The sequence below is a fragment of the Staurois parvus genome, unplaced genomic scaffold (genome assembly GCF_062004578.1).
Source record: "Staurois parvus isolate SC_StPar_1 unplaced genomic scaffold, SC_StPar_1.0 ptg001045l, whole genome shotgun sequence".
Classification (NCBI taxonomy): Eukaryota; Metazoa; Chordata; class Amphibia; order Anura; family Ranidae; genus Staurois; species Staurois parvus.
Window position 1 is genome coordinate 2,324,350 of NW_028318841.1, and position 26,094 is coordinate 2,350,443.

The 26,094-nt window shown below is 39.4% G+C and overlaps 1 protein-coding gene across 2 annotated transcripts in view; it reads left to right on the forward strand.

Annotated features, from left to right (window-relative positions):
* Positions 1 to 24,642, forward strand: part of HS6ST2 (heparan sulfate 6-O-sulfotransferase 2) — a 424,685-nt gene extending 400,043 nt beyond the window's left edge. The window contains exon 3 of one of the 2 annotated variants that reach the window (XM_089657945.1): positions 22,864 to 24,642. In XM_089657945.1, coding sequence (XP_089514071.1) covers positions 22,864 to 23,560 — 697 coding nt within the window. In that variant the 3' untranslated portion in view covers positions 23,561 to 24,642. The remainder of the gene's footprint in view (positions 1 to 22,863) is intronic. The other variant, XM_089657946.1, reaches the window with a different exon arrangement.
* Positions 24,643 to 26,094: the final 1,452 nt, after the last annotated feature.

Consider the following 26,094-nt stretch of genomic DNA (forward strand, 5'->3'; position numbering starts at 1 on the left):
CATTATGGGTCAGTGCTGTTACTGCTATGCCTATGTGTTACTGTGATATTGCTTAATAATATTATGACACCTTACAATTTCTGTTTTTTAGAGTGTGACTACACATCAGTAAAATCCAACAAAATACTATGGGAGAAAACGGATAATTATTTTCAAATATGTAACAGTTACTTTCAGTTGAGTCCAATGAGATTTTTAAAAAAAAGTGACAGTCACATGGCTAAAATAAAGATATTAATCAAAGAGGAATTGGCACAAAAGAACCTGTCGGCGGTCTGGTCGACAGAGGTGCCCAAAGTGATGTTTCTAAGAATTGTCAGGAGTTGTATGCTGTATTTAAACATCAAATTTCTTTTTTTTTCACCATTTAAAATGTGTTTTATGGCTTAAAATGCCACATCTGGGTGAAATGGGTATTTAAATATGTTAAATACCCATTGTGCCCTATGGCAACTTTTACCAAATTGCCAAAGGGCACAATGGGTATTAACATAGTCAAAAAAGTTAAACCATATCAAAATCGGATAAAATGCAATCAATCCAAGGGAGAAGTGTACAAGTAAAAAATGTGAAATGAGGAAAATCTCTAAAATATCATACATATCATAGATGGCACAAAGCTGTGTTAAAATGGTTATATGGTTAGTGTATCAAAGTGAAAATTCCTAGTACCAGCTAGTAATGTACCCTAAATAGTAAAGCCTCTGCTCAAGGGTGCTTGCCATGAACAATCCTCCACACCACTCACTAGAAACAGGTGCTAACCCAGATCGTTGAGCTGTGCAGGTATATAAATGCAGGAGACTTGGACTGCTGCGCTCTGAAAAATAATCCCCTTTATTGTTGTAATGACATCTTCAGTAGTAAAAGCAAGACACTGTGTGGCCTGAAGGGGAACGCATTTCACGCCATCTCAGAGCTTATTCATTACTCATGACTCAAAGCGATGTGCCCTATTCGGGGAAATGTCTTTATCAGTCACTAAGTGGAGTGGAGCCTCTCTAGAAATAGTGCAGTGGTGGAAAAAGTAAAAAAAAATCATAAAAAATAATTCTAAGAATAAGGCATAATAAATATCCAGAAGGACTGGTGTATGAGTAGAGCAGAGTATGAGAAAAAAATGTTACCAGAGAATGGAGTTCACAGAAGGGACTCAGAGCTTCCGTTAGTGATGTCATCTGGGTGGGTCACATGGAGGTGGGTGGGCAGCACTTCGCATCACTTAAAGGAGCATGCATTCCATAGCTGCCCTTTTCTTCTGGGAGCAGTCCCTTCCAAGCTGGCTCAAATTAAGATACTTATCCCTTTGCTAAAGCTTTATGAAATGAGCATATTTTGTTCTTGCCTTTTTAACAAATGGTAACTAATGGTAGGACTGCCATGGTGACTGACGGTATTTGATGCACCAGACCTTCAACACTGTATGAAGCCCAAGCTGTGCCCCCTTTTTCTGCCAATATGTGGGTTCTTTGTACACTGCTGTGGTTGCTGATGTTTATGAACATTTTCAGTACAGAAGAGACCATGGGAAGCCTTCTTTTGCAGGCAATGATAGAGACAGGCACTGTTATTACATTGTTATTACAGTTGGGATAACATTGCCATTCTGTACATCATAACTGTACCCATGAAATGATATATTACTGTTTGTACTCCTCAAAGCCTAGCAAGCTGTTTGTTGCTAATTTAAATAATAATGGTGGGTTGGCTTTTGGATTTACATCTTTCCTTTGTTCGGGGTACATAACCACTTTTTCTTTTAAATGTAAGCATATCCTCATACTGACCTCGTAATGCTTTCTTAAAAGGCATCTAATTGAGTCAAATAGCATGTGCTCAGGTGGGTGCTGTTGTCCTTCTGCTGACCCCTGTGTCATGGCTGCCACCCCTAGCATGGCTTTAGAAAGCTGACTGATAATTGTTCACTGGAGCTATTTTTGACACAGGATGGTGAATTTTTCATGTACTTCTATTAAGAATCCATTAGGTGGGCATAGGACATACATTTGCTGTATTTTATTTGTAGTGGATCTTCTTCTGCAATCCAGTTATGCCAGTGGCAGTTAAAGCTTGGCTAAGAAACAAAGCTTAGCCTCTTACAGCTTTGTCAGGGGTAAGGTGAGATCTTTCCAAGAAAGTTTAGGCAGAGTCTACAGGATTACGGTCACACTGAGCTCAACCTGGTATAACCAATGACTACAATATATAAGGTAAAAGGTAAGCATTTCACAATTTCTTCCCCAAATAACACAAACTGTTTTTCCCACACCCCATCAATTTCTTCTCACACTGAATCACAGGACTTGTTTTCCAAGCTGATGACTCTCAATGAAGGATATTGCCTCAACTAATTCTATCTAGCAAATTCTTTGACTGAATCGAATTCCTATTGGGCAAAGCAGCTCTTCGTTTATCTGATTTCCTTTATCATCAGCAGTAAAAAAAAAAAAAAGTTTAAATACTCCAGCAGACTGTGATAAAGAAATATGCGCTATTGATTCTGGCAAAGGGTTTGTTTCCCTTTTTACATTAACTCCATATTGATTGGTGTTTTGCCCTTAGAATGTAAGGTTTTGTTGGCCTTGACCAGCCAGACAAATTTTGGCATTCTTCCCGAAGTAGTAGCCGTTCACTGCCATTTAATGAACTACTGGAAACTCTGCAAAACGCATTATCAGTGATCTGTTTGAAGAAGAGAAATTGTTTTCTTAATGCATATAGTGAAGTGGATATCTTTCTCCTTTTCTAGAAATGTGTGGTAGATTTTAGTGCACATCCTTTCTTTATTGTGTGCAGATGCTTACATGAATCCATATTTTTCAAGAATATCCTGTGCCCTTTTAAAGTTTAATGTTCATATCTAAAAGTAAAGTGTAATTTTCTATGGCTAGAAAGTCAGAGGCTCATGCATAAAATGTGTGATGGAAGAAAAATTCATATTGCCCATACCAACCGGATTCTCCCTGGTGCATTATTGAACAGTAGAGGGAGAACCTGGTTACTCTGGGCTGTTTTTACTTCAAAATGTTTTGTGGATGAAACCCACCATAATAGCCAGAAGCAGGTATGTACAGTATATACATAAAACGTGTTTATTATCAATACTAAGAGGTATTCTCCAGATTTCATGATATGCCCCTAGAAACATTTGTCCCAAGAAATGCCTGTAGTTTATAATGTTGACCAGCTGTATCATAAATCAATTTTTGTTTGTATGTTAGATTCAGACACTAAAGAATACGTACACGTTTGTAAAGCAATGATTTATATGTTGCTAAGGGCAGATTCTAAGCGAGGAGCATGCTCACCGGAATGCTAAGTATGCTTTCTTTTACATAACGTTGTATGCATTTATGCAAGAGTTCTGTGTCTCAAAAATTTACAAGCAGTTTTTTTCATCTAATATATTTTAACTGGCTAAACCTTTAAGTATATCTAAAGCCAAAACCTTTTCATTTTTTGTATACAGCAGGAAATTGTTAAAATTGTTAATGACATGGTTAAATCCCCCTATTGGGGGATTCCTGCTCATTCCCTGTCCTGTAGACACAACAGGAAGTGAAAGGTATCCCTTTCACAGAGGTTTGAATGGTCAGAAAACTACAATTGTGATTTAGAAAGCTGAGGTCCACATTCCCTCCATTATCTCAGTCATGTAGGCCTGGTGGTGACGGCACTGAAGCCAGAGTTTCCATACTGAACATTCCATCAAGCTTGGTGAAACGCTACTGTGAGCTCCCTCTTATTAGGTAGGAGTACCGGAGTCATTAGACTAAAACCAAGCGCAACCCACTCCACAATTCAGATGTCTCATGATAAAAAATGGCCAAAAAAGCCATGTGGGAACCAATCACTGGCTAGGAAGGCTGGTGTTCTTTGTGCTCAACTGCAAGAGGAATAAGAGTGTCTCAGAAAATTGCTTTAGCCAGTGAAAACTGAAAAGTGTGTGTTGTTCATATTAAGTATTGCATTGAGAGGAATGATTGAGATTAAAGCATTTGTTATAGGGATGCACCAAAATTTCGGCAGCTGAAACATATCAGCTGAAAATAACTCTATCGACATTTTACTGATAGGAAAAAGTGAGCTGATACAGGTGCCGATAATGAGAGACCCAGCCCCAATCAGGAGCAGACTGACCATTCAGCCAGGGGGTTTTGGGGGGCTGTGTGTTCTCCAGTTGGGGGGAGGCATGGAGAAAGGCAGAAAAGGAGGTAAGCAATGTATACAGTGAGGGAGCAGTGTATACAGACAGGCTCCCTCACTTGCCGGCACTAAATGTCATTGCCATGTTTTAAATGTACAGTAATTCCCAGATTATTTTCGTCTTCACTATAGTTCCAAGAAGGAGCTGTTATTTGCCCTGCCGCTAAAGTAAACAAAGGGCAGGTCACCCAGTGACATTATCCAGTGACCCTGCCCCTTTTGTTGAAGCGAAGAAAAAAAAAAGCTGGCAATTGCATTTAAAAACCGGCAATGACATTTAGTGCCGGCAAGTGAGGGAGCTTGTCAGTATATACTGCTCCCTCACTGTATACACTGCTCCTCTCCTGTCCCCTCCTTGCACACACTGCTCGCCCACCCCTTCCCCCTACAAAGAGGACCTGTCCCATATATGCTATCACATACTGTAGGGGACTATTGGTCTCCTATGTGATAGCAGTAAAATCATAATTAAAAAAAATATATAAACACACATTAAAAGTAAAAAAAAAAATTTGAGCCTCCCACCCCCACATACGCAGACATTTTTGTTTCGGTGTTCGACCAAGTGCATCCTGAATTTTCGGTGCACCACTAATTTGTAAAGGTTCAGCTTCTTTTGTTTTAAAATAACAAACGTAATCATAAATAGTACCAAAGCAACAGGTCAACAGTAATGTTCCATGTTCCAATGTTAGGAAAAGTTAAAGTGGGTGAGAAGTGAAGGGGGGAGAAGTAGGAGGCATTCAAACCAGTCTAAAAGGTTCACATTTTGGAACAACACCTAGGGTCCTCTGTTTCAGAGAGTCAAGGAGTCCACACTGAAGGTAGGATGAAAGTAGAACTTGGCTCACAGTTTCCAAATTTCTTGGAACTTTTTCATGGCTGTGGGTTTTTTGTAAACCGTGACCTGGAAAACAGGATGCTTGGCTCCTGCTAAGAAGTACGGGGACATCCAGGCTCTATCTATTACCCTTTCGGCTTCAATCAAAATATTGGTGATCAACCTAAATTGGGATTTGGTGCAGACTTTGGATTTTTGTTGAGGGCTTCATATGGATCTTTATGAAATGAAGCACCAGCAACTGTGTATAGCATTTGGTTGACTTTGGCCCATAAACGTTTGAACTGTGGACAGTTCTACCAGATGTGTTGAACTTTTCATTTTTATTACTCTGTCTTTGCTTTTTTTTATATTGTTTCCTTTGCAGATTTATGTTTTTGTTCCACTTTTAAACCTTTGTGTTTTGCTTGGACTGAGAAGGGGGGTAGAGTTCTGAAAGCTTTCCCCAAAAAATTAATTGTTACTGCAAATAAAATATGTATCACAGACAGTACTCAACTGTTTTGCATCTACACGCATATAGCTACAATCACCTCTACAAAAATTAGTAAATGCTGGGAATTAGAGTCCAAGATTGCACTTCGTAGCTTGAAAAACTTTAACTTGGACTTTAGAGAAACTATACACATACTTCAGACTTGTTATATGTTAATGTTCAAGGAGCAATAATTCCTTCCTACGGAACTTGGAATTCAATGTTAATGAGTCCTATGCAAATAGAACAGTACAACAAAGTACTTCTTCTCAATTTGTTGTTTCTGTATTTTGTGACAAATTACTCAAGTTTGTGAATTTGTTAATATATGTGTCTCCCTATTAATTTTATTATGCATATAGCTTAAGATGGACTCTACATAAAAAAACATTTCTCTTCTCCGTTCCACATATACTGTGTATTTGCAATCCTTTTAAAAAGCTTTTGTCTGGCTGCCCTGTTTTTTTCATAGTATTTTATGTTTGACATTAAGATAATTTGTATTGAGAAGACCATAAATCGCTACTGAAAGTGGAGTCTCCAAGTTGACATACAGTAATGGGTAAGGGGGGTGGGGGTGGGGACATCTTCTGGTCAGGTCATGTCTCCTGTAGCTCAGATGACTCCTGTGGTCTATAGACTATAAATCTAGAGTATTGTCTTCTACTCAACAGTGTTTGATACTTATGCAGGCAACTGATAAATCCTTTTCCATTGTGTGTATGCTGACTTAGTTGGTTGGACTACAGATACTTAAAGAAAAAAGAATAATAACTACATTTGGGTAGTCCAGTCAGGCATGGAAACCTATCAGGTTTCAGTTTTACCAAAGTAAAAAAATATGATAGATTCACAACTATTTCTCAACAAGGAGATACTTAACCTTTTTAAACTTCCTATATACAAATATTTAGGTTATGTTAAATATTTTCTGATTTCTTTACTACAAAGAGGTTAGACAAGTTTTATCATAAAAATATATACAATTATTTTATTTGGATCCCTAAAATAAAGGGACAACTTAATCTTTTAAAGTTCTTTCCTACCCTCCTGACTACTTTCTATAGGCTAACAGCAGGGTCGATATATAAGTTAGTGGGGTTGCTCATGACAGATATCATTTACCATTTTCATACTGCAGATTAAAAAATAAAACTGAAAGGAATCAAACTGATATTTGGGGGTAAAATTGGTGCTTTCCTTTGTTTTAGTTCCTTGATCTGTAATATAAACGTTGGTGTGTTTGGTAATCCTTTAGAATTGTGACTTGGAAACAGAATCTTTTTTTCGGAATTTCATATGCATCCAAAATGATACAGTTGTCACCAGAACAAGAAGTGAGGGGAAATCTTCCAGCAGTGACACTGGTTCCAGTGACAGCTGCCTACGAGAGGGATCACCCCTACTTTGTAGAGTTGCATCTCCAGAACTAGAAGTGGAGGGGAATCTCCCCAATGGAACACAGACAGCAAAAAATAAATTGATGGGGTTAATCTGTTTTCTGGTCTATCCCAAACTTAATATAAAATGAAATTTGTGTTTATATACACTTTAATATTAAAATGCATAGGGTTTAGGCTTTGCATCAAGAACTCTGCGAGCGTATTATCTCTAGAAATTATTGGCTCTATGCTTAACCCGTGCATAAATGGCATTCCCACCATGTAACAATCATGAAGCCCACTTTCCACTAGTGATATTTAGAGTCCTGGACAGGGCTTTTTTCTCAGATAATAGGTGCAGAAAATCCCCATTCTGAGTCACTTCTTGTCTCCGCCCCTACCCACCTCCGAGCACCATCCCTTGGTTCCACCCTCTACCCAACTCCCAGTAGACTTTTAGAGAATACAGAACCAAGTATCATTTTGTGTAAGTAATTTGTATGTAATTTGTTAATGATAACAAGAAATGCAGTAACATAGATCCCTTGCAGCCAGCAGCAATAGACCTTCCCTAGCAACAATAGATTCCCCAGCAACAATAGATTCCACCCCGAGCAACAATAGACCTCCGGCAGCAGAAACAGATTTCCCAGCAGCCAGCATCAATAGACTCTCCAGCAGCCAGCAACAATGAGCCCCTAACTCAACAGTAGATCCCTTCTAGCAACAATTGACCCCCAGCAACAATAGACAGCCACACAAAATAGTTGTCTTCCAGCAACAATAGACCCCCAGCAGACAGCAGCAATAGACCCCCTCAGCAGTAGATCCCTTCCAGCAAAAATTGACCCCCCCCCGGAACAATAGATTCCCCCACCAGCAACAATAGACCTCTGCAGCAACAATAGACAACCATGCAAAAACAGATCCCCTCCAGCAACAATAGACCACCCAGCAGCCAGCATTAATAGACACTCCAGCACACCTCAGCAACCCTTGTCATTACATATATTCAGTGCTGGAGGTGCCACAACGGTGTTCCCTCTGAAAAAAAAAGCTCTGGTCCTAGAGTTATGTTCACAATTTTTGACAATTTTGTCAAACTGAGTTCACCTCTGGATACCCCTGGACTTTTAACTGTGATGTCTGCCTGCGCTCTGTAAATTGTGTGTTTGGTGAGAATGCTCATTTATCTGTGCACAATAAGTAATGCTTCCCTCTGTGTGGAAACACCCCTTATTGATTTTTTTGAAACCTCACATTACTTTTATTCTATCAGATGGTAAGTAAATATTCAGCCAGGATTCTATGGATCTCCTCTGAGTACATTAGTAACCCGCTCAGCTTTTTTAAATCAAAACATTTGCAATTCTAAAATGGTCCATTTTACTTTCCACTAGGTCTGTTGATACAGGGATCACATTTCTCTAACCTTTAATGGCAATGTGACTCCTTCATTTTATTTAAAGAACAGGTATTTTCTTTCCATCCCTTTCCAATAAATAGCCATTGTCTTACTTTACCCCCTCATAAAAATCAATGAGTGAAGCTGTAGACAACAATTTCTACCATGTAGGTCTGATGTGTACATCGGTATACTCACTTTAGGACCAGGCCTTTTCTGACACTTTTTGTTTACATGTGAAAAACAATATTTTTTGCTAAAAAATTACTTAGAACCCCCAAACATTATATATTTTCTAAAAGCAGAAATTCTAGAGCATAAAATGGTGGGTGTTGCAATTTTGTATGTCGCAAGATATTTGCACAGCAGTTTTGTTTTTGCAAAAAATACACTTAAATGAATTTTAATGCACAAAAACACAATTTATTATCCAATTGTTTGGTTAAATATATAAAAGATGATGTTACGCCAAGTAAACAGATACCAAACATGTCATGCTTTAAAATTGCATACACTCGTGCAATGGCGACAAACTACTTACATTTTATTATTCATAGGCGACATTTTATATTTCAATGTTTTCATTAGTTTTAGAAAACAGCATACAAGAGAATACAACTCAGTCGTGAGTTGTAGAGTGCCATACAATAAATCTATTCATTCAAAAATGATTCACACAGCAAATCAACAAAGTTAAAACACAGAGTGAAGTAGGCGAGGGTTCAAACAACAACCCCTCGAGTGCATGCTAAAATCTAAATTAGATCCTTAGGTAACAATGGTTTGACCAAAAATATGCAAATTCAAGTCAAATAACATATTGTACAATAAGTGGGATGGCGGGAATAATACCACTGGAACAGTAAATGAAAATAAAAAGGAGGGAAAAGACAGAAGAAAATGAGTAGAATAAAGTAAAAGATAAAGTAAAAGAGGGACAGTCAGAGATCTGTTAAATGACAGAAATATATCGAATCCATGGATCCCAGGGCTCTCAGATTTAGAGGTATTATTATTAAGGAAACTGGTAAGTTTATCATTGATCATGATCCAATTAAGTTTATGTTTGAGTAAGTCGAGCGATATTGCCGACCACTTCCAGTGTTTGGCTATCGTAATACTCACCGCCAGTAGGATATAAAGAATCAATTTAACTGATTACTTGGGAATATCAGTAGGCAGTTGTTGAAATAGGGCCACCTCAGGGGATCTATGGATATTAATTCCCGTCACTGAATAGAGAAAACTGAATAAACGGATCCAAAATCTAGTCACCGCAGGGCACTTCCACTAAATATGGAACATAGTGCCCTCTTGTCCACATTGTCTAAAACAGGAGGGTGACGCGGTTGGGTACATTTTAGCAAGACGCGTAGGAACTAGGTACCAGCAAAGAAGCATTTTATAGTTAGATTCAATAAGTGTGGTATTAACTGAGGTTTTAGATAAAGCATTAGCCATATCCCGCCAATTATTTAACTCCAACGTTTTAAGAGCCTTTACAGGTTACCACTTTAGATGTACACAGGAGGACTGGTAATAGAATTATTGCTCCCGATCTGAGGTTTGCAGTGATACTTCACGTGTGGTGCAATCATTGTTTTCGTATGCAATCAGGACCCACGCACTTTTGTGCGCAAGCACAGAGGGACGGGGATGCTTAAAACATTTTTTTTATTTATTTTACACTGTCCCTTTAATTTTTTTCTTATCTATTTTATTGTTATCACAGGTAATGTAAATATCACCTGTGATAGCAAAAGGCAGTGGCGGGTCCTCTTTAGACCCTATATCTCTTCTCTGCTCTTAAAAGCTTCAGATCATACCAAGATCGGTGTAATCCAGTGCTTTTTTCACCCACCAAGTGATTGTTTACAATCAGCTCTATGGACAGCCAGCGGAACCGCCGGCTGCGCACTTGAGTCTCCCAGTGGGATGGGAGAGCCGCAGAAGAAAAAGCATCATCCCAGTAAAACTGCTCAAAGTCCACTGACGTACTGGTATATCACTGGTCCGCAAAATACATTATTTATCTACAGGCTCTCTGAGGGTCTATGCACACTGATGCATTGAACTAATAAGTGGTAAAACATTTTTAGCATGCGTTACCATAATTCTTATTAAAGTGGTTCTAAAGGTTATTATTTTTGTCTCTGAAATAATAAATATGTTATTTATACCAGCAGCCATAATCCTCTTGTTGGGTCTCCCACCATTGCTTGTGGCTTCTCCCCCTTGCTGAGTGCCCCCAATGCAAGCTGCTTGCGCTGGGGGCACTTGTGCTTGCTTGCTGCCGAGCCACCACGGTGTGTCTATGGGACACACAGAGCACGGCTCTGTCCCACCCCCACTCTCTGCTTACTGGCTGTGAATGACAGCAGCAGGAGCCAATGGCTCCCACTGCTGTGTCTCAGCCAGTGAGCAAAGAGAGACCAAGGAGAGCATGCATGACAGTAAAAAACCTTTACATTTACAACCACTTTAACACATGATACAATGATCATTGCTATTCTCTTAGAATGGAACCCCAACACATTTGTACAATACAGTACTTATGCATAGTGTGTGTTGGCAAAAATGTTGGAGAAGCAAATTTTCATGCATTACCGCTGTCAGCCCATTTGAATTGAACAGGCTGCTTTTAGGCAATGTGTTCTAATGAAGATGTGTTACATTTACGCACACGAGGCATAGTGTGACTGGGACCTTAGAGGGCTAAGCTGTATGGGGGATTTTAGTCTCTTGCTGCTAAGAGATTTGGCCACTTGCTGGCAGTTGCCTCATTAGGCTAGAGCTGCACAGGAGACTTTTAGTAGTTCAGTTGTGCCTTGAAAAAAAAACTGGCTATTGTTAGGAGTAGCAATTGATTGCTAAACAGATCACAAATGGCTGCTATCTAAAGGAACAGGAACACACGGCTCACCTGAGTAAACTATTAGTAAGCAATCAAAAGCTGTCTGAAAGTGAAATTGCCTGCAACATCTGGTGTGTATAACCAGCATAATGGATGTCCTTATTCCACTCACAGGACACTGAGAGCGATATTGACATAGTTATCTTTTACTTTCATTGTGTATACAGATTCAAACATTAAAATTGGGCCTTTTAAGGTAACGTTTTCATCTCAACCTTAAAAAGTATCTTTTTTTATTTAGAAAAAAGATTTAAATAAAAAATACAAAATGCTTCTTTACATCACATCTTACATTTTTTGTGAAGCATTGTATAAATCAGTGCATATATGTAAGTTCTATTTGCAGGCTAGCTCCTCTGGAATTGCCCCCTGCTCTAGAACTTTGGAGGAAGGTCTAGAGGCAGTAGGTGGATCTGAGGAATGGATGGCCTGTACTCTTGAGGGACCCTGGCCAATCTTCAACAGCAGGCTTGGAAAGGGACCAGGACAATCCTTAAAGTGAAGTTTCAGACTTTTTTTTGTGTTTATTAAAAGTCAGCAGCTACAAAAACTGTAGCTGCTGACTTTTAACAAACACACACTCACCTGTCCCAGGGTCCAGCAACATGCTCACCCGAGCCTTCCCATCCCTCCTTATTCTCTCCCCGGCGCCGGCATCTCAACTGTGGGCACTAGACTGTGACAGCTTGCGGCTTCACAGCCGGGTGGCCAATGTGCATGCTTGAGTCGCAATGCACATCCTGATTGGTCCGGCAGTCTTCTGGGACCTGCTAAGGTTCCCAGAAGACTGTAGGAGGAAGGAGGGGGGCAAACTTTTGGCTCACTTCGAACTGAGCCAGAAGTGGGAACAGGTACCTGTCAAAACCAAGTATCCGCTCCCCACTACCCCTCAAACGGTGCCAAATATGGCAGTGGAGGGGGTAGGAGGCAAACAAGCAGAGCTTCCACTTTTGGGTGGAACTCTGCTTTAAAGGTCAGAGAGCCTGCTCAGAAGCAGGAGAAGAAGGGAGGAAATGGATGAGAGAGGTTAAGGTGCAGGAGCCTGGGAGGGAGCCCAGGCTAGCAGGGGCTTGCCTCCAGGAGTGATGCTGAAGAGGAGGAAAGCTGTGGACTTCACTGGCCCCCTGAGAGAGGACCACCTGGCAGCAGGGAAGGAGCGGTCTAGCTTAAAGGCCTGGTAGCAGCCACCAACCCAACAGCAGCACAGGAGAAGGACTCATTGAGTACACCTACACCTCCTGGTCCAGAAAGGGGAGAGAGCATTTGGGAGGGAAACCTAACTCATTCTACAGCTGGGACTGTTGCCCTTCAAGCAGAAACTACTGGATTGCCTGTCCAGGGATTTCCCCATACAGCCGAATTAAGGAGCATCTGGGGTTGGAGAGATAAATTGGGGATCCTGGCTGGCTCTCCAGCAGAGGATTTTTGTGCATAGGACTTGTAATATAGTTTAAGAAAGTTTGTCCTTAGTTGTCATTACCTTGGTCATCCTATATACCCCTTACCCTATCCAAGTTCTAACCCCTAATAAAACGTCAAAACAAAATTCACGAATTGGTTTATGTCTCTTGGTACAAGTTTGAATGTAAAATGCATGTTGCCTGGCTGTGCAGGACTATAGGGGGACCCAAATCTTCAGTGACCTTTAAGGGGGTAGTGCTACATTTACTAAAGCTGGTCCACTCAGAATCCCGTGCACTTCTGCATGGAAACCAACCAGCTTACAGGTTTTATTGCTAAAGCTTTATTGTACAAGCTGAGGTTAGAAGCTGATTAGCTATCATGCACATTGAGTGAACCAGTTTTAGTAAATCTCCCCCATTGTGTGCAGAACTTTGACTAGCTGCTCTGTCCATCTGATTAACTGCAGAAGCATGAAGATTGTGGCTGGGCCCCTTGAACATCTTTTGTTCCTTCTAGGCTGCCTGTTGGATGATCCTGATCATCACTTCAACAGAATTCCTGTGCCCACATATTTTTGGCACGTTCCTTTTCAGTAGTCTGGTCAGGCATCATATTCATATGTACCACAACCCAATCTGTCTGGCCAAACCCGTGTCTGGAATAGAACAAGGGTTTCCCCTTGTTATTTGTTTCTGTGAAACAACATCAACTACAAAAGTACATCACCATATCAAACAGTGGGGTGCATATCTTGTTCAGATCCATATGTCAGCCAATTTAATGAATAATTCCATACTTTCAATGCTATTGCGTAATAAACTCAGTAATGTTTTTGTGCCATAGGTTAATGGAACTTACACTGTATGAAGCAGAGCTTGGAACGCTTACAAACAAACATTCTACTGCGAAAAATTAATATAATGGGTTCATTTGTGCTTGATTCACAGCTGAGATGTGACATCTAGTGGGGATTTTAGAAAGATGGATGACATTTTAGCATTAACAAATCATTATTATTGCAGCCCGCTGTTATTATCTGGGGTTTTCACACACAATAGGTGGAGAATTATTAGTATTGTTTTTTGTGCAATTACAGTAAGTGCAATAACAATTAGGTTGTATATCATAAATGTGTTATTCTGGAGGGAACTAGAGAAGATTTCATATTATGTAACGTATAACTCTGCAGTGACCTGAAGGCTTTATAATAAACTCTAAAGTCTTTCAGCTGCTGGCTAAATAAGCATTTAGTTGTTTTAGCTGTTTATTAGGCAGCTGTATGCTGTTGAATGACTGTGGGGATGTAGAGTCTGCCTAGATCCATGGTGCTGTTGTGCTGAGTTTTGTGCTCTGCAGTGGCTCTATGATGATTCCTATATAGAAACGGCTGTGTATACACTAATGTAGGGCAGGAAGTCCTAACAAGTGTAGGTGTATTTCCTGAGCTGAGGGAAGAGGTGCTAATTCAATAAGTGGACAGGTTGAATCGCCATAATGGTAGGGAGGGGGTCCGAGCAATATTTGGTGTAGATAGCTTCTATTGTTGATCTTCTAGCACTATTTCTTAACTTTCATTGCTTATGACAGTATACACATATGAACATTTGCTCATGGTTTTTCCATAGAACTCAATAAGCCATGTTCCAATAAAGATACAGGCAGCAATAAAAATAAGTAAAAAGTCCTAACCCTTTCCGTTGGCTTTCTGGACATGCTGGCTGCGAGACCGCTGCATTTTCATTTGGCTCTTTGTTTGGTGCGGATATACGTTATCTTCAATTTTACTGATTTATATCTTGAGAATCTCCTACTACTACCCTGTTCCTTTATGGTTCAATGCTTTGCGGTTCAACATACTTTGTCAACTATTTTGTGTGGACCATGAAGCTCCTCTTTTTCCTCACAAATAACTTTATACTGGGAAACTCTTTGGCGTTCTTTGTGCTCCAATAGCTGGAGCCTTGCTATAAAGGGATGAATTCTCACTCATTGAGAAACTTTACAATTTGTGATTTTGGTCCAATGTAACCACCTTGATATTTCTCCTGATGAAGATTTGTATCAACAATTGAAACTTGTCAGGGTTGTCATATTATTATGCTCATATGCTTCATGGTAGTTCTATGCATTATCATTGACCAATTTTATATGATGGTCTTATATATACAGTGTTTTAGAATAAATTGTAATAAACTTGTTTACTTTTATGTTTGTATCAACACGTTTTGGGTGCTGTATAAGTCCCTTTCCTTTTTGCTATTCCTTCTGCAAAATGTTTTGGTTTAAAGTCCACTTCTCAGGAGGGAGGCTTCACGTCTCTTTCTGTCCCAGTGACACAACAGGAAGTTAAAAAAAGCAATTAATGAAGAAATCCAGGTATAGATATTTTATACATCTATATACCATACCTGGCTGATTCCCCCAGGAAGCTGTAAATCCCTTAAGTAGACAAGGCAACTCCAGTCTTCTCCACTTCCGGGTCCCATGCTGAGCTGCTGGCCTATGGCATTCTGAAAGCAAACCATTCTCTGATTGGATGTGGAAATGCAGGGAGGTTACATTACTGTATCCACCTTATTCAGTCAGAGAACACTTTGCATTCATTCAGAAAATGCAAAGTTTTATTTGAACAGTGCCCTTGCCAAGCAGTCCACCTGCTTTGTTCAGAATGCCGCAGGCCAGCCACTCAGCATGGGACCCAGAGGCAAGTGGAGAACACTAGAGTCCTGGTGTCTATTTGAATGATTTCCAGCTTCTAGGGGCATTGGCCAGGTATGGTATATACATAGTTATACTGGTCCAAGCTGGAACAATGTAACTATGTATAAAATATCCATACTGGTGATTCATTTTTAATACTTGCCATAGGTTTTAGGCTTGCCTTACTCAAGCCTATTCAAAGTGAATTGGCTGCCTCAACGCAGTATTAAACCTAAAAACAAAAAAAATTTATATTGCACCATACTAATTCTTAGATGTGGTGGCTGCATTCATTTTATTTTTCCTTTATTTTCACCTAGTGATCAGTCCAGAAAGCTTGTTATTTTTCATCCACGATCCTTTCATCAGACAACAGACTGAGCTGTCCACCAGAAGTGGCAATTAGAGGATTGAAACAAACCATTTAAAACTAAAAAGGGTGCTTAAAATTGTCAACTTTTATTTATGTAAAACCTTTATTGCAAAAGGAAGAAAAACATAATTTCTGTAACTGCTTAAAAAGTGTTAGCTGGAGATTATCTTTATTTTGTTAGTCAAGTCCATCTGCTAGAGCATCTAATACACCCCTATCCCCAGATTGACAGTGCTGCTGTCCAAGGGTGTCTCTATTTATCCCCTATTCAGAGTGGAGCCACCATCAAACAGGAGGTGTGTTACTGACCAAAATAAAGGTGAACATATGGAAAAAAAGCCAAAAAATACAACTAATGCAGGCACCACATCCAAGGTGGAAGAAAAGCCTAAGTCTATTCTTAAAAAAGGTTCCCTCCTCCTACCCATCCTGCCTACCCTGTATGAAAAAGATGTGTATACTAACCTGTTTTAATCTGCTCCAGTCTGGTCACATGATCCTGAAGCTCTGGTTCAGGGAGCTCTCAACAACTACTGAGAATAATAGGAGCTGTGACGTTACCCTTAGGCTGCCATGGCCCAGCCACTGTTGGCACTTCCTCCTGCCACCTGTAGCCAATGCTCACTGAAACATGGGAGCCGGATCACGTGAACAGACTGGTTCAAAATAAAAATTGGTAAGTACATCTTTTTATACAGGTTAAACAGGATAGGTAGAAGGGGGAGGAGATATTTTTAAAAATAAAAAGTGTTTGGCTTTTCTTCCACTTTAAGGATTGTTAAGCTGTAAAATATATATATTATATATATATATATATATATATATATATATATATATTTTTTTTTTTTTTTCCTAGGGGTTTTAATGCCACTTTAAGGCAACCTGAATCAACAAATGTAAAAAATGCTTACTAAGTTTGCATAGGTGTAAATGGGTCTTGAATTTTAAAAGCCTATCACTGATGCACATTCATGTGATACTGAATGAGACACACCAGAAATAGATATTTAGTAAATAGTAAATAGTATATCTGTCTACAATGGATTGGGAGTTAAGACCTGCACAAGTGTATAAATGTCATCTCTGTGTTAATTTTTTTTTTATAAGTTTTACTCCCAAACAGAAATATTTATTAGATATGAAGTCATTATGTTTTTTTTTTCTTTTTGCATGAAATGAGATTTTAAGTCCTGATTAATACTGAATGAAGCTATGATATTGCGCTACTTCACTTGAAGCAGCGTGATTTCAAATCCGCTGATCAGTGCGATTTCATGTGTGGCTTGCCTGACGTGTATGACTGCATGCACAGATGTCTATGCAAGTCACACATGAAATTGCCAAAAATAGTGTAGGAACCTTTAAAATTGGTGCCACACCGCAAAGTCAGAGACACGCCAATTTGACCAGTTCCATAGGCACAAACAGGGTGCAACTTGTCATGCGATTTGGAACTGTCAAATCACATGACAAGTTGCACCGGTGTGAATCCGGGATTATTTTGCAAAGTGTTTGGTGTGTGTGCTGAATCTGAAGCTTCCTAGGTCTTACTGATATGGAAAATGTGAGTTTATTAGTGTTGCTATATTAGTTAGGCTGCTGCTGAAACCAGGTGCACCAAATGATGAATCAATACGATGGTTAGGTACAAGTAATTGAAAGCCTGTGTGTTTTGAGGGTAACAGAATCCCCTTTTTTTCATGGCTTGGATGTGCAGTTATTAACTAGTGCACAGCAGCTTTATTAATTTACACATAACATGTTGCCTTTTGACTAATTATGAAAGGTAGAAATTTGCACCTAACTGCCAATTTTTTTTCTTTTTGGTGCTTTTTTTCTTATTTCACTGTTAAGTCATTTTCATCTCTTCCCTAAACAGTACCTTTTCATGTTCCTTCTCACTGAAGCTAATGGCAATTTATGGAGTAATAACCAATGTGCTAACCGTTCTGTATTGACTTTTCCAAAATACCTAAAAATCCATAAAATAATGTGAGGGCAGTAAATAGACCTTTTAATAGATTCAGTTGATCTTTGAGGAAATGTCTTTAGTGAATTAAAAATTAAATTATCGAACGTAGAAAAAAATGTTACATAAAGCACAGCAACAAAAATTGTTCTGCTACTTAAGTGTGTACATACTATAATTCTGCTGCAAAAAGCAAAGTTTCCATATAAAAGCCCCAGTTTACATACAACACTTGATTCAGTAGATGGTTCTTTAGCCATCTAGAGCATTATGGGCCCCCAAGCAGTGGCAGAATATAGAATTCTAATTGGGGAAAATAATATATTAAACTCTCTTATTAAATGAAAAACAGTTTTTTGCTTTTTACAATCATTTATTTTTGTTCCTAAAGTGGTATTTAACCCAAAAGCAAACATTTATTATATTGCAGCCAATTCTTGCCTGTACATGCGTTTTCATTTTTAGGCTTTCTTTCTTTCTTTCTTTCTTTCTTTCTTTCTTTCTTTCTTTCTTTCTTTCTTTTTTGAAAACGGGGGGGAGCCTAAAAATAACTAATGCAGACAATGCATCTAATGATTGGTAAGCTGCAATATATAACATTTTGGGGGTTTGGGTTTATTACCTCTTTAATTGATAAGCCCACCAAAAATCAATATTTTGATTTAATGTGGAATATACAGCATGTGTCTTAGATACTCTAGCAGCAAGCATTTCTTACTCTAGTATTTTATTTTGTTCCGGTCTACGTAGACATTTTGGGGGTGTTCCTGCTCACCTTTGCTTGCCCCATCTGATTCCCATGCATTACTTATAGCAAAAACTAACATGAGCCACAGGGAGACTGGGACCCTTCGCAATAGCCAAAGCCGGTGTGTAAACCCAGGAACTAAAATGCAGAGATTTCACCTTCAGAGACCTCACCTACAAGAAAATGCCATGTATTGTATTTCTTCTGAAATAGTCTTGGGTGGACTGGCCCTTTAAACCAGTGGTCTCCAAACTGTGGCCCGCGGGCCAGATGCAGCTCTTTGCTTTCTGTTATCATGCCCTTGGGGCATTATTTCATCCACTGATACCAACAATGGGGTATAATTCCCCCGCTGACACCAATGATGGGGCACAATTCCTCCCAATGACACAACAATGAGGCCCAGTGACCCCACAGATGGGCCACAATTCCTTCCACTATAACGATGGGGCACAATTGCTATGACTGACAACAATGATAGGGCACAATTTCTCCCATTGATGCCAATGATGGGGCACAATTTCTCCCACTGAAACCAATGATGGGGCACAATTCCTTCCACTAAAACCAATGATGGGGCACAATTCCTTCCACTGAAACCAATGATAGGACACAATTCCTCCCACTGAAGCCAGTGATGTGGCACAATTCCTACCACTGACAGCAATGATGGGGCACAATTCTTACCACTGACAGCAATGATGGGGCACAATTGCGTCCACTAAAACCAATAATGGGGCACAATTCCTTCCACTAAAACCAATGATGGGGCACAATTGCTATGACTGACACCAATGATGGGGCACAGTTGCTATGACTGACACCAATGATGAGGCACAATTCCTCCCACTGAAACCAATGATGGGGCACTATTTCTCCCACTGAAACCAATGAAGGGGCATAATTCCTACCACTGACAGCAATGATGGGGCACAATTTCTCCCAATGACACCAACAATGGGGCCCAGTGATCCCACTGATGGGGCACAATTCCTTCCACTGACACCAAAGATGGGGCATTGTTTTTTCCCCAATGACATCGGGACCTTTTCTACTCCCAATGGCCACAATCCGGCCCCCTTACAGTCTGAAGGACAGTAAACTGGCCCTTTGTCTAGAAAGTTTGGAGACCCCTGCTTTGAACCAATATTAGAACATATCAATAGATAGCACAGTGGCTTAGTGACAAGCATTGTTTCCTCTCAGTGCTGAGATCAGGAGATCGTGTTTTACCAAGTACCAGGGGCGGACTGACAACTCATGGGGCCCCCGGGCAATAGGGGATCATGGGGCCCCTGTGTCCTTGCCCAAACTCAAAAAAGCCTATGAAAAAGGTACCAGGGGCATCTCATGGGGCCTCCTACTGACCCCGGGTCCTCAGGCAGTGCCCGAGTTTCCAAATGGTCAGTCCGCCCCTGCCAAGTACCCTATCTGCATGGAGTTTGCATGGTCTGTCTGTGATTACGCTGAGTTCCTTTGGGCATTCTCGTTTTCTCTCCCAGTCAAACACATAACAATGCACTACTTTGCTTCTGCCCAGTTAGGACATTGCGTCTATATGACAGTGAGTGATAGTGTCAAAGCTAACATAACTACTTCTGTGTACTCGGTTAGGTGCTGTAGAATTTATCAGTGCTATATAATTAAATGAAATAATTTTTGCACAGTAGTATTTACAAGCTATCGCAAGTAACCTGAACCACCATCAATGCAAATGAGCGAATCAGGAACCTATTTGGCATGAAATTTTAGCTGATCCCGATGATGCTGCAATTAAAGCTATATATGTTTTGTCAGCACTCTGCAATTTATACATCCAGGCAAACCCTTGCAATAGATAATGCCTTTTTATGGTGTGTGAAGGTTGGATGGTTTTGGGCAGGGCCTCATTGTTAAAGATTAATGATGCAAGGAGTCTCACTAATGCTGTTAGACATTGCATGGTGTGGTGTTCCAGTTATATCTCACTAAACCTATCTAGCATTTCTAATAAAAACTGAATGTGCTTATCCTGCACAAAGAGCCACTCAATATTGTGCTGCATAGGTGAACAGATTGTAAATTCAAATTTAATTCAGAGTTGACTGGGGGCATCTAGTGGTGAAAGTTAGGAAGCGCACGTTGTGGTTTTTGAATATAAATTTCATATGCGAATATTAGCTCTTGCTGGATTAAATTAACACTAGGCTCTTCATACTGCATTATCATAAACATAATTTCATTTTTGCTACATTTTGATCAAAAAATTCTTTAATATACAATATTCTGGAGATGGCTGCACACAGCAAACTGATTAAATCTAGACTCGCTTGCATGTTTAACAATCTTAGATGAAAGAATAGTAGGGAACATGAATTTTAATTTAGTTTCATATATCAGTGCACTTATCTATAAAAACTTGATTATGAGACAAGAATTCTGCCGTGTTTAGCCAACGTGTCTGGCTGCCACTATTTATTATTCATTCTGCTGTCTGCAGAGTAAGCTCAGCTGTATGCAGAATTTTGCTCAAAGGATGAATGGACATAAACTCGAACATTGCTAATTATTGTTATAGACATGTACAAACACATTGGTTGTAAGTAAGTGCTTTCAAGACATGAGCAGAATAAATGTGGTCAGTGAATCCCAGTACATTAAGCTCATACACATATATAGTTTATTATAAAATATATAGATATACATATGATGTAGAGTTCCAGAGCCTGCGGGTTAAATCTATTAGCCATCGGGGATTTATGGACAGTTGCTTTTAGAGGGGTTGATTTATTATAGCAAATAGGCTGTTCACTTTGCAGGCGAAATTGCAGCTTGCAAGAAGATTTTCTCAGAATACCCAATCACATGTAAGTAAAATTAAAAAAAAAACTGCTTTGCTTGCATATGATTGGATGATGGAAGTCAGCAGCGCTTTACCTCATTTACTAAGCTCTGGAGAAATTTCCTTGCAAAGTGAACAGTTGATTTTCCTTTACTAAGTCAACCTGAGTGTGTGTTTAGTATCAGAGCCTACAGCATGCCAAGTAGCACTGAGAGCTGAAGTAAGGATCTATCAGTTCTTATTCATGTTTTGAAGCAATATGGCAGTGGAGAGGAACCCAGAAAGACTGTCTCCCCAAAGTCCATGATGGCTGCTGTCAGTAGATTTTCAGATGTTAGGCAACAGCAGTAATCACTTTTGGGCATTGAAGAACTGGTTCTTGGCTGTTCTGAGGAGATGTAAATAAACACTTTAGCCTGGGTTCACATATATGCGGTGCGGTATATTGTGCGTGATTCGCACTGGAACTGCTCCCAACTTTATATAACCATGTGCCATAAAGTAAAAAAATAGTGGCTTTTACTGAAAAAATATAGTTTGACAAATTAATTTAGACAAACATTGTTGCAGCTTCTTATTTACTTCTCATGTATAGATATTTAAGGACGTTTACTAATTGTCTAAAACCTGATGCCATAGACTATCCCATTCAGACATTTTTAGATAGTAATATCACTCCCTCACTCGATCCAGTGCTGTGCCAGTCTGTAGTGGCTCTCCCTGTTCTGACAGGCTTTGCTTTACTGATAGTTCCTGCTGCTGTCAATCATATCCTGTGATGGAGTGGGGGATAGGGCCAAAACTCACTGTCTGTGTCTATGGACGCAGGCAGCGCAGCTCAGGATTAAGGCTGCAGGTGTGCCATAATAAAAAAGCGGATTCCTATGGTGGCACACCAAGAAGAGAGGAAACCTGGAGCGTCAGCAGGGGACCAGAGAAAAGGAGGATCAGGCTGCTCTGTGCAAATCTATTGCACAGAGCAGGTAAGTATAACATATTTGTTTTTTTTTTTTGTTTTTTTTAAATTAAACTTTACAAACACTTTAAATGAGAAGCATCCATACTGCAGTAGAAACATCACATATTAGTCTATGGGTGGTTTGACCTTAAGTTCTGTGCAAACTTCTGGGACAGTGAGTGCACCAATTATTGGAGCTAGGAGATGAGGATTCTAAAGGTCTGTCTTCAAATAGGATAGTGTTTCTGTGACTGCAAATATAGTGAATGTGAAATTTTTTAATTTTTAAAAAACCAGATCAAGCAAATACAATCTAAGGCCACATTCCAGACAGAATTGAAAATGACAATGAAGATGTAGTCAAAGAGCACCTGCTCAGTATTTCAGTTGTACCTCAAGAAATAACTGTGTTTCACCTGTCCATACAAGCCACTTTATTTTACTTTATGAATGGACTGAGGCCTAAAACGTTATAGTTTTGCAAGCCCAGTGAATCGATCTTTCCAGTATGCTCCTAATCCCATAGGAAACTTCAGTTTAACTCTTTTAAATGTAACTTCATTGTTTATATATTTGCCCAGACTGTGTTGGTGATGATCATTATTTATCAACGATGGCCCTTATCTCAGATATCCAAATTAAGCATTAGTTTCTTTATGTTTTACAGGAACTTCTACTACATAACCATCCTCCGTGATCCTGTTTCTCGATATCTAAGTGAATGGAGGCATGTCCAGAGAGGAGCGACCTGGAAGGCTTCTCTGCATGTATGTGATGGAAGATCCCCAACCACAGATGAGTTGCCTAGCTGTTACACTGGAGATGATTGGTCAGGCTGTTCTTTGAAGGAGTTTATGGATTGCCCCTATAATTTAGCCAATAACAGACAAGTTCGTATGTTGGCTGATTTGAGCTTGGTAGGATGTTACAACCTATCTGTGATGCCAGAGGAGCAGCGAAACAAGGTTCTTCTTGACAGTGCCAAGGAAAACCTTAAGCGCATGGCTTTTTTTGGTCTGACGGAATTCCAGAGGAAGACCCAATATCTTTTTGAAAAAACTTTCAACATGAACTTCATTTCTCCTTTCACTCAATTCAATAGCACGAGGGCGTCAAGTGTGGAGATAGACGACCTGACGCAGAAACGTATTGAGACATTGAATTTTCTAGACATGGAGTTATATGAATATGCAAAAGACCTTTTCTTACAAAGATATCAATTTATGAGACAAAAAGAACACCAGGAAGCAAGACGGAAGCGCCAGGAACAACGGAAAATCTTGCGAGCAAAACATGCAAATCACAAACTGGATATGGACAACTCAACTGCTGATTATATAGGGAATGTGGAGAAATGGCGGTAGTAGATTTTATAATCTTAGTCTACTACTAGAAATGTACAATAACCATAAAAACTGGAGATAAAAAAATTAGGCAATGACCTATTCCAAATGATTTTACACTTCGCATACAGTTGAAGCTGAAGATGTTTATCAGTTGCCTTTGCAAATGCCTTTGCATTAATTATTGTAATTACACTTTACATGGGAATTAGTTGTGTGACTTAGTTCAAAAAGGTTGAAGAGAAATTGATAGTATATTAGTAGACCTGATTATCAAAGAAATGCAGAATCCAGTTTGTGTAATGGAGTTATCCAGAACACTTCATCAGACTACGTTCCATGTTTACTTTTGTTGTAGAAATACGTTCCTATTTTAAATATGGTATGACTGAACAATCTTTCATTGATCAATATCCAAATACTTTTGTCAAAGACATGGTTTAGCAGGGGGCTGATTTAACATTTATGCAATCTTATTTCCCAAATAATTGATACATGTTGACTGTGTTACTTTTTAAAAGAAACACATGGTTTTTAAAGCAACTCTGTGACTAAATATAGTTTTTTTGTTTTTTTTTTAATTAAAGCTGCACCTATAAATAAAATTGTAAATACTTGCTTTTTCTACCATCCAAACCGTCAAAATGCTCTGATCAGTAAGAATCACTGGCTGACATCTATGCAGAATCCAACTCTGTCAATCTTCTGCTCCCTGCAACAGTCACTTGTTCCTTCTGCTGACCCCATGTCGTTCTAGGACACAATAGTGATGTAGAGGTCAGCAGGAGGAACCGTTGAGCATTTCAGGGGACACGTGAGAAGAACATTCCCGAAAGTGTCGTTTTCTGCACAGTCCTCCATCAGTGCATCCTCTTGGTCACAGTGACCTTCTTCGATACTGGCATAGTATATATTTATCTTTTTCTTTACAGGTACAGTTTCAATTTAAACATACAGTTTAGGGAGCTGGTCATTTTATACTCTAAAGAATGCCCTGAAGCCAGGTGTTCTCAATCAATACAAATGGGTCATATCTGTTATATTGTAAAGTGTAACAAGTAAATTAATTTAATATAATATATACTGGGAACTTACTAATGTTATTTTCAGCCTTGGATCTATTGTTTGTAAGTTCCACTTCAGACAGAAGGAACATAAACAGAAAGAGAGGGCTTCATTTATGGTGAGTGATAACATGAATTTTTAAGAAATCAGAGAGAACATTAAAAGGAAAACTACTATATAGTACGACTAAACGGTTATATAGAGTGCACAGTTATTGTTACGTAACACACATTTTTAGTGTGACATATCAACTGTAAATCAGTTTCCTTGTTACGACAGATCACAACAAGAGCTAGTGCAATAAACAGGATTTGACTAGTCAGAGCCCATCAGGAGTCAGCTGTGTAAGCTGAGAATTTCCTGTAGTGGTATGGTTCTTTCCGACAGACAGTAAGCTTTGTGGTGGATCTCTTTGCAGAAGGTGGAATAGCAGAAGCTGACGCTGTTCAGGAGACACTATTGCCACTTTTTGTTTTTCTTTTTTATTACAATTGTGGTACAGCAATTTTACATTTCTGGACTGTGTTGCAACTGCAAGCCAAGCATTTGGCTTATAGTTGCAGTATAGCCCCACTGATCTGAATTGATGGGCTTGACAGGCAGTGCTGCCTGTGAAATTCTGCAGCCCACGTAAAAAAAAGGCACATTCTCGGCATGTGTACACCCCTGTTAGGTTGAAAAGTTAGAATTCGAGTGGGTGGTCAGTGGGCTGTAAAATGTGTTTTTATCCTCCTCCTCCTCAGCTGCTCATGTGAAAAAGCTGGTAGGTAAAGTTCTCGCACAGTAAAGCAGATTTATGCAGAATGCCTCATTAAAGTTTCCAAACCCTCTAAAGAGTTAGAAATCCACTGGAGGGTGCAGATAATGGAGTGATGTGTTAAAACTTAATAAAAATAACCACACACAATGTTGAAGTAGTAACTCATAGCAAACCAATTAGGTTTTACCTTTCATCTTAAGGAGTTTTACAAGAATTCAGATTGGTCAGTATGGGCAACAACTTCAATTCTGTAGAAATGCTTATACTGCTCTAGGTAGATTTGAGGTCTACACTCCTCTGCAGTATCCAGGTGCTGGTCTAGCCCGTTTGAACCAATATATCATACTGATTCACAACAGAAGGACTACCACACAATTGGAATTTAGCAAATGTCTTTATTGATTCACAGAAAACAGGAGCACATAGACTTGCGTGCTTTGTGCTGCTCACAGCTCTTTATCAAATCTATCTTTGAGCAATGCCAAACACATAACAGCATGGGTTTCCATTCTCCATGAATCAATAAAGTTTCCTACATTCCAGTATTTCTGCATGCTGTAATCCCTCTGTTGTAAATGTGTATAACTTCAAGTTTGTACTGATTTTCCTTTGCCCGGTTTCAATTAATCAGTTTTAGAAAACTATTATATCATACTCTTTGCTGCTGAGCCAAAAGCATTTACCTAGGAAGGAGGAAAACACCTTCAGATATATTTAGATGGCACTAGCA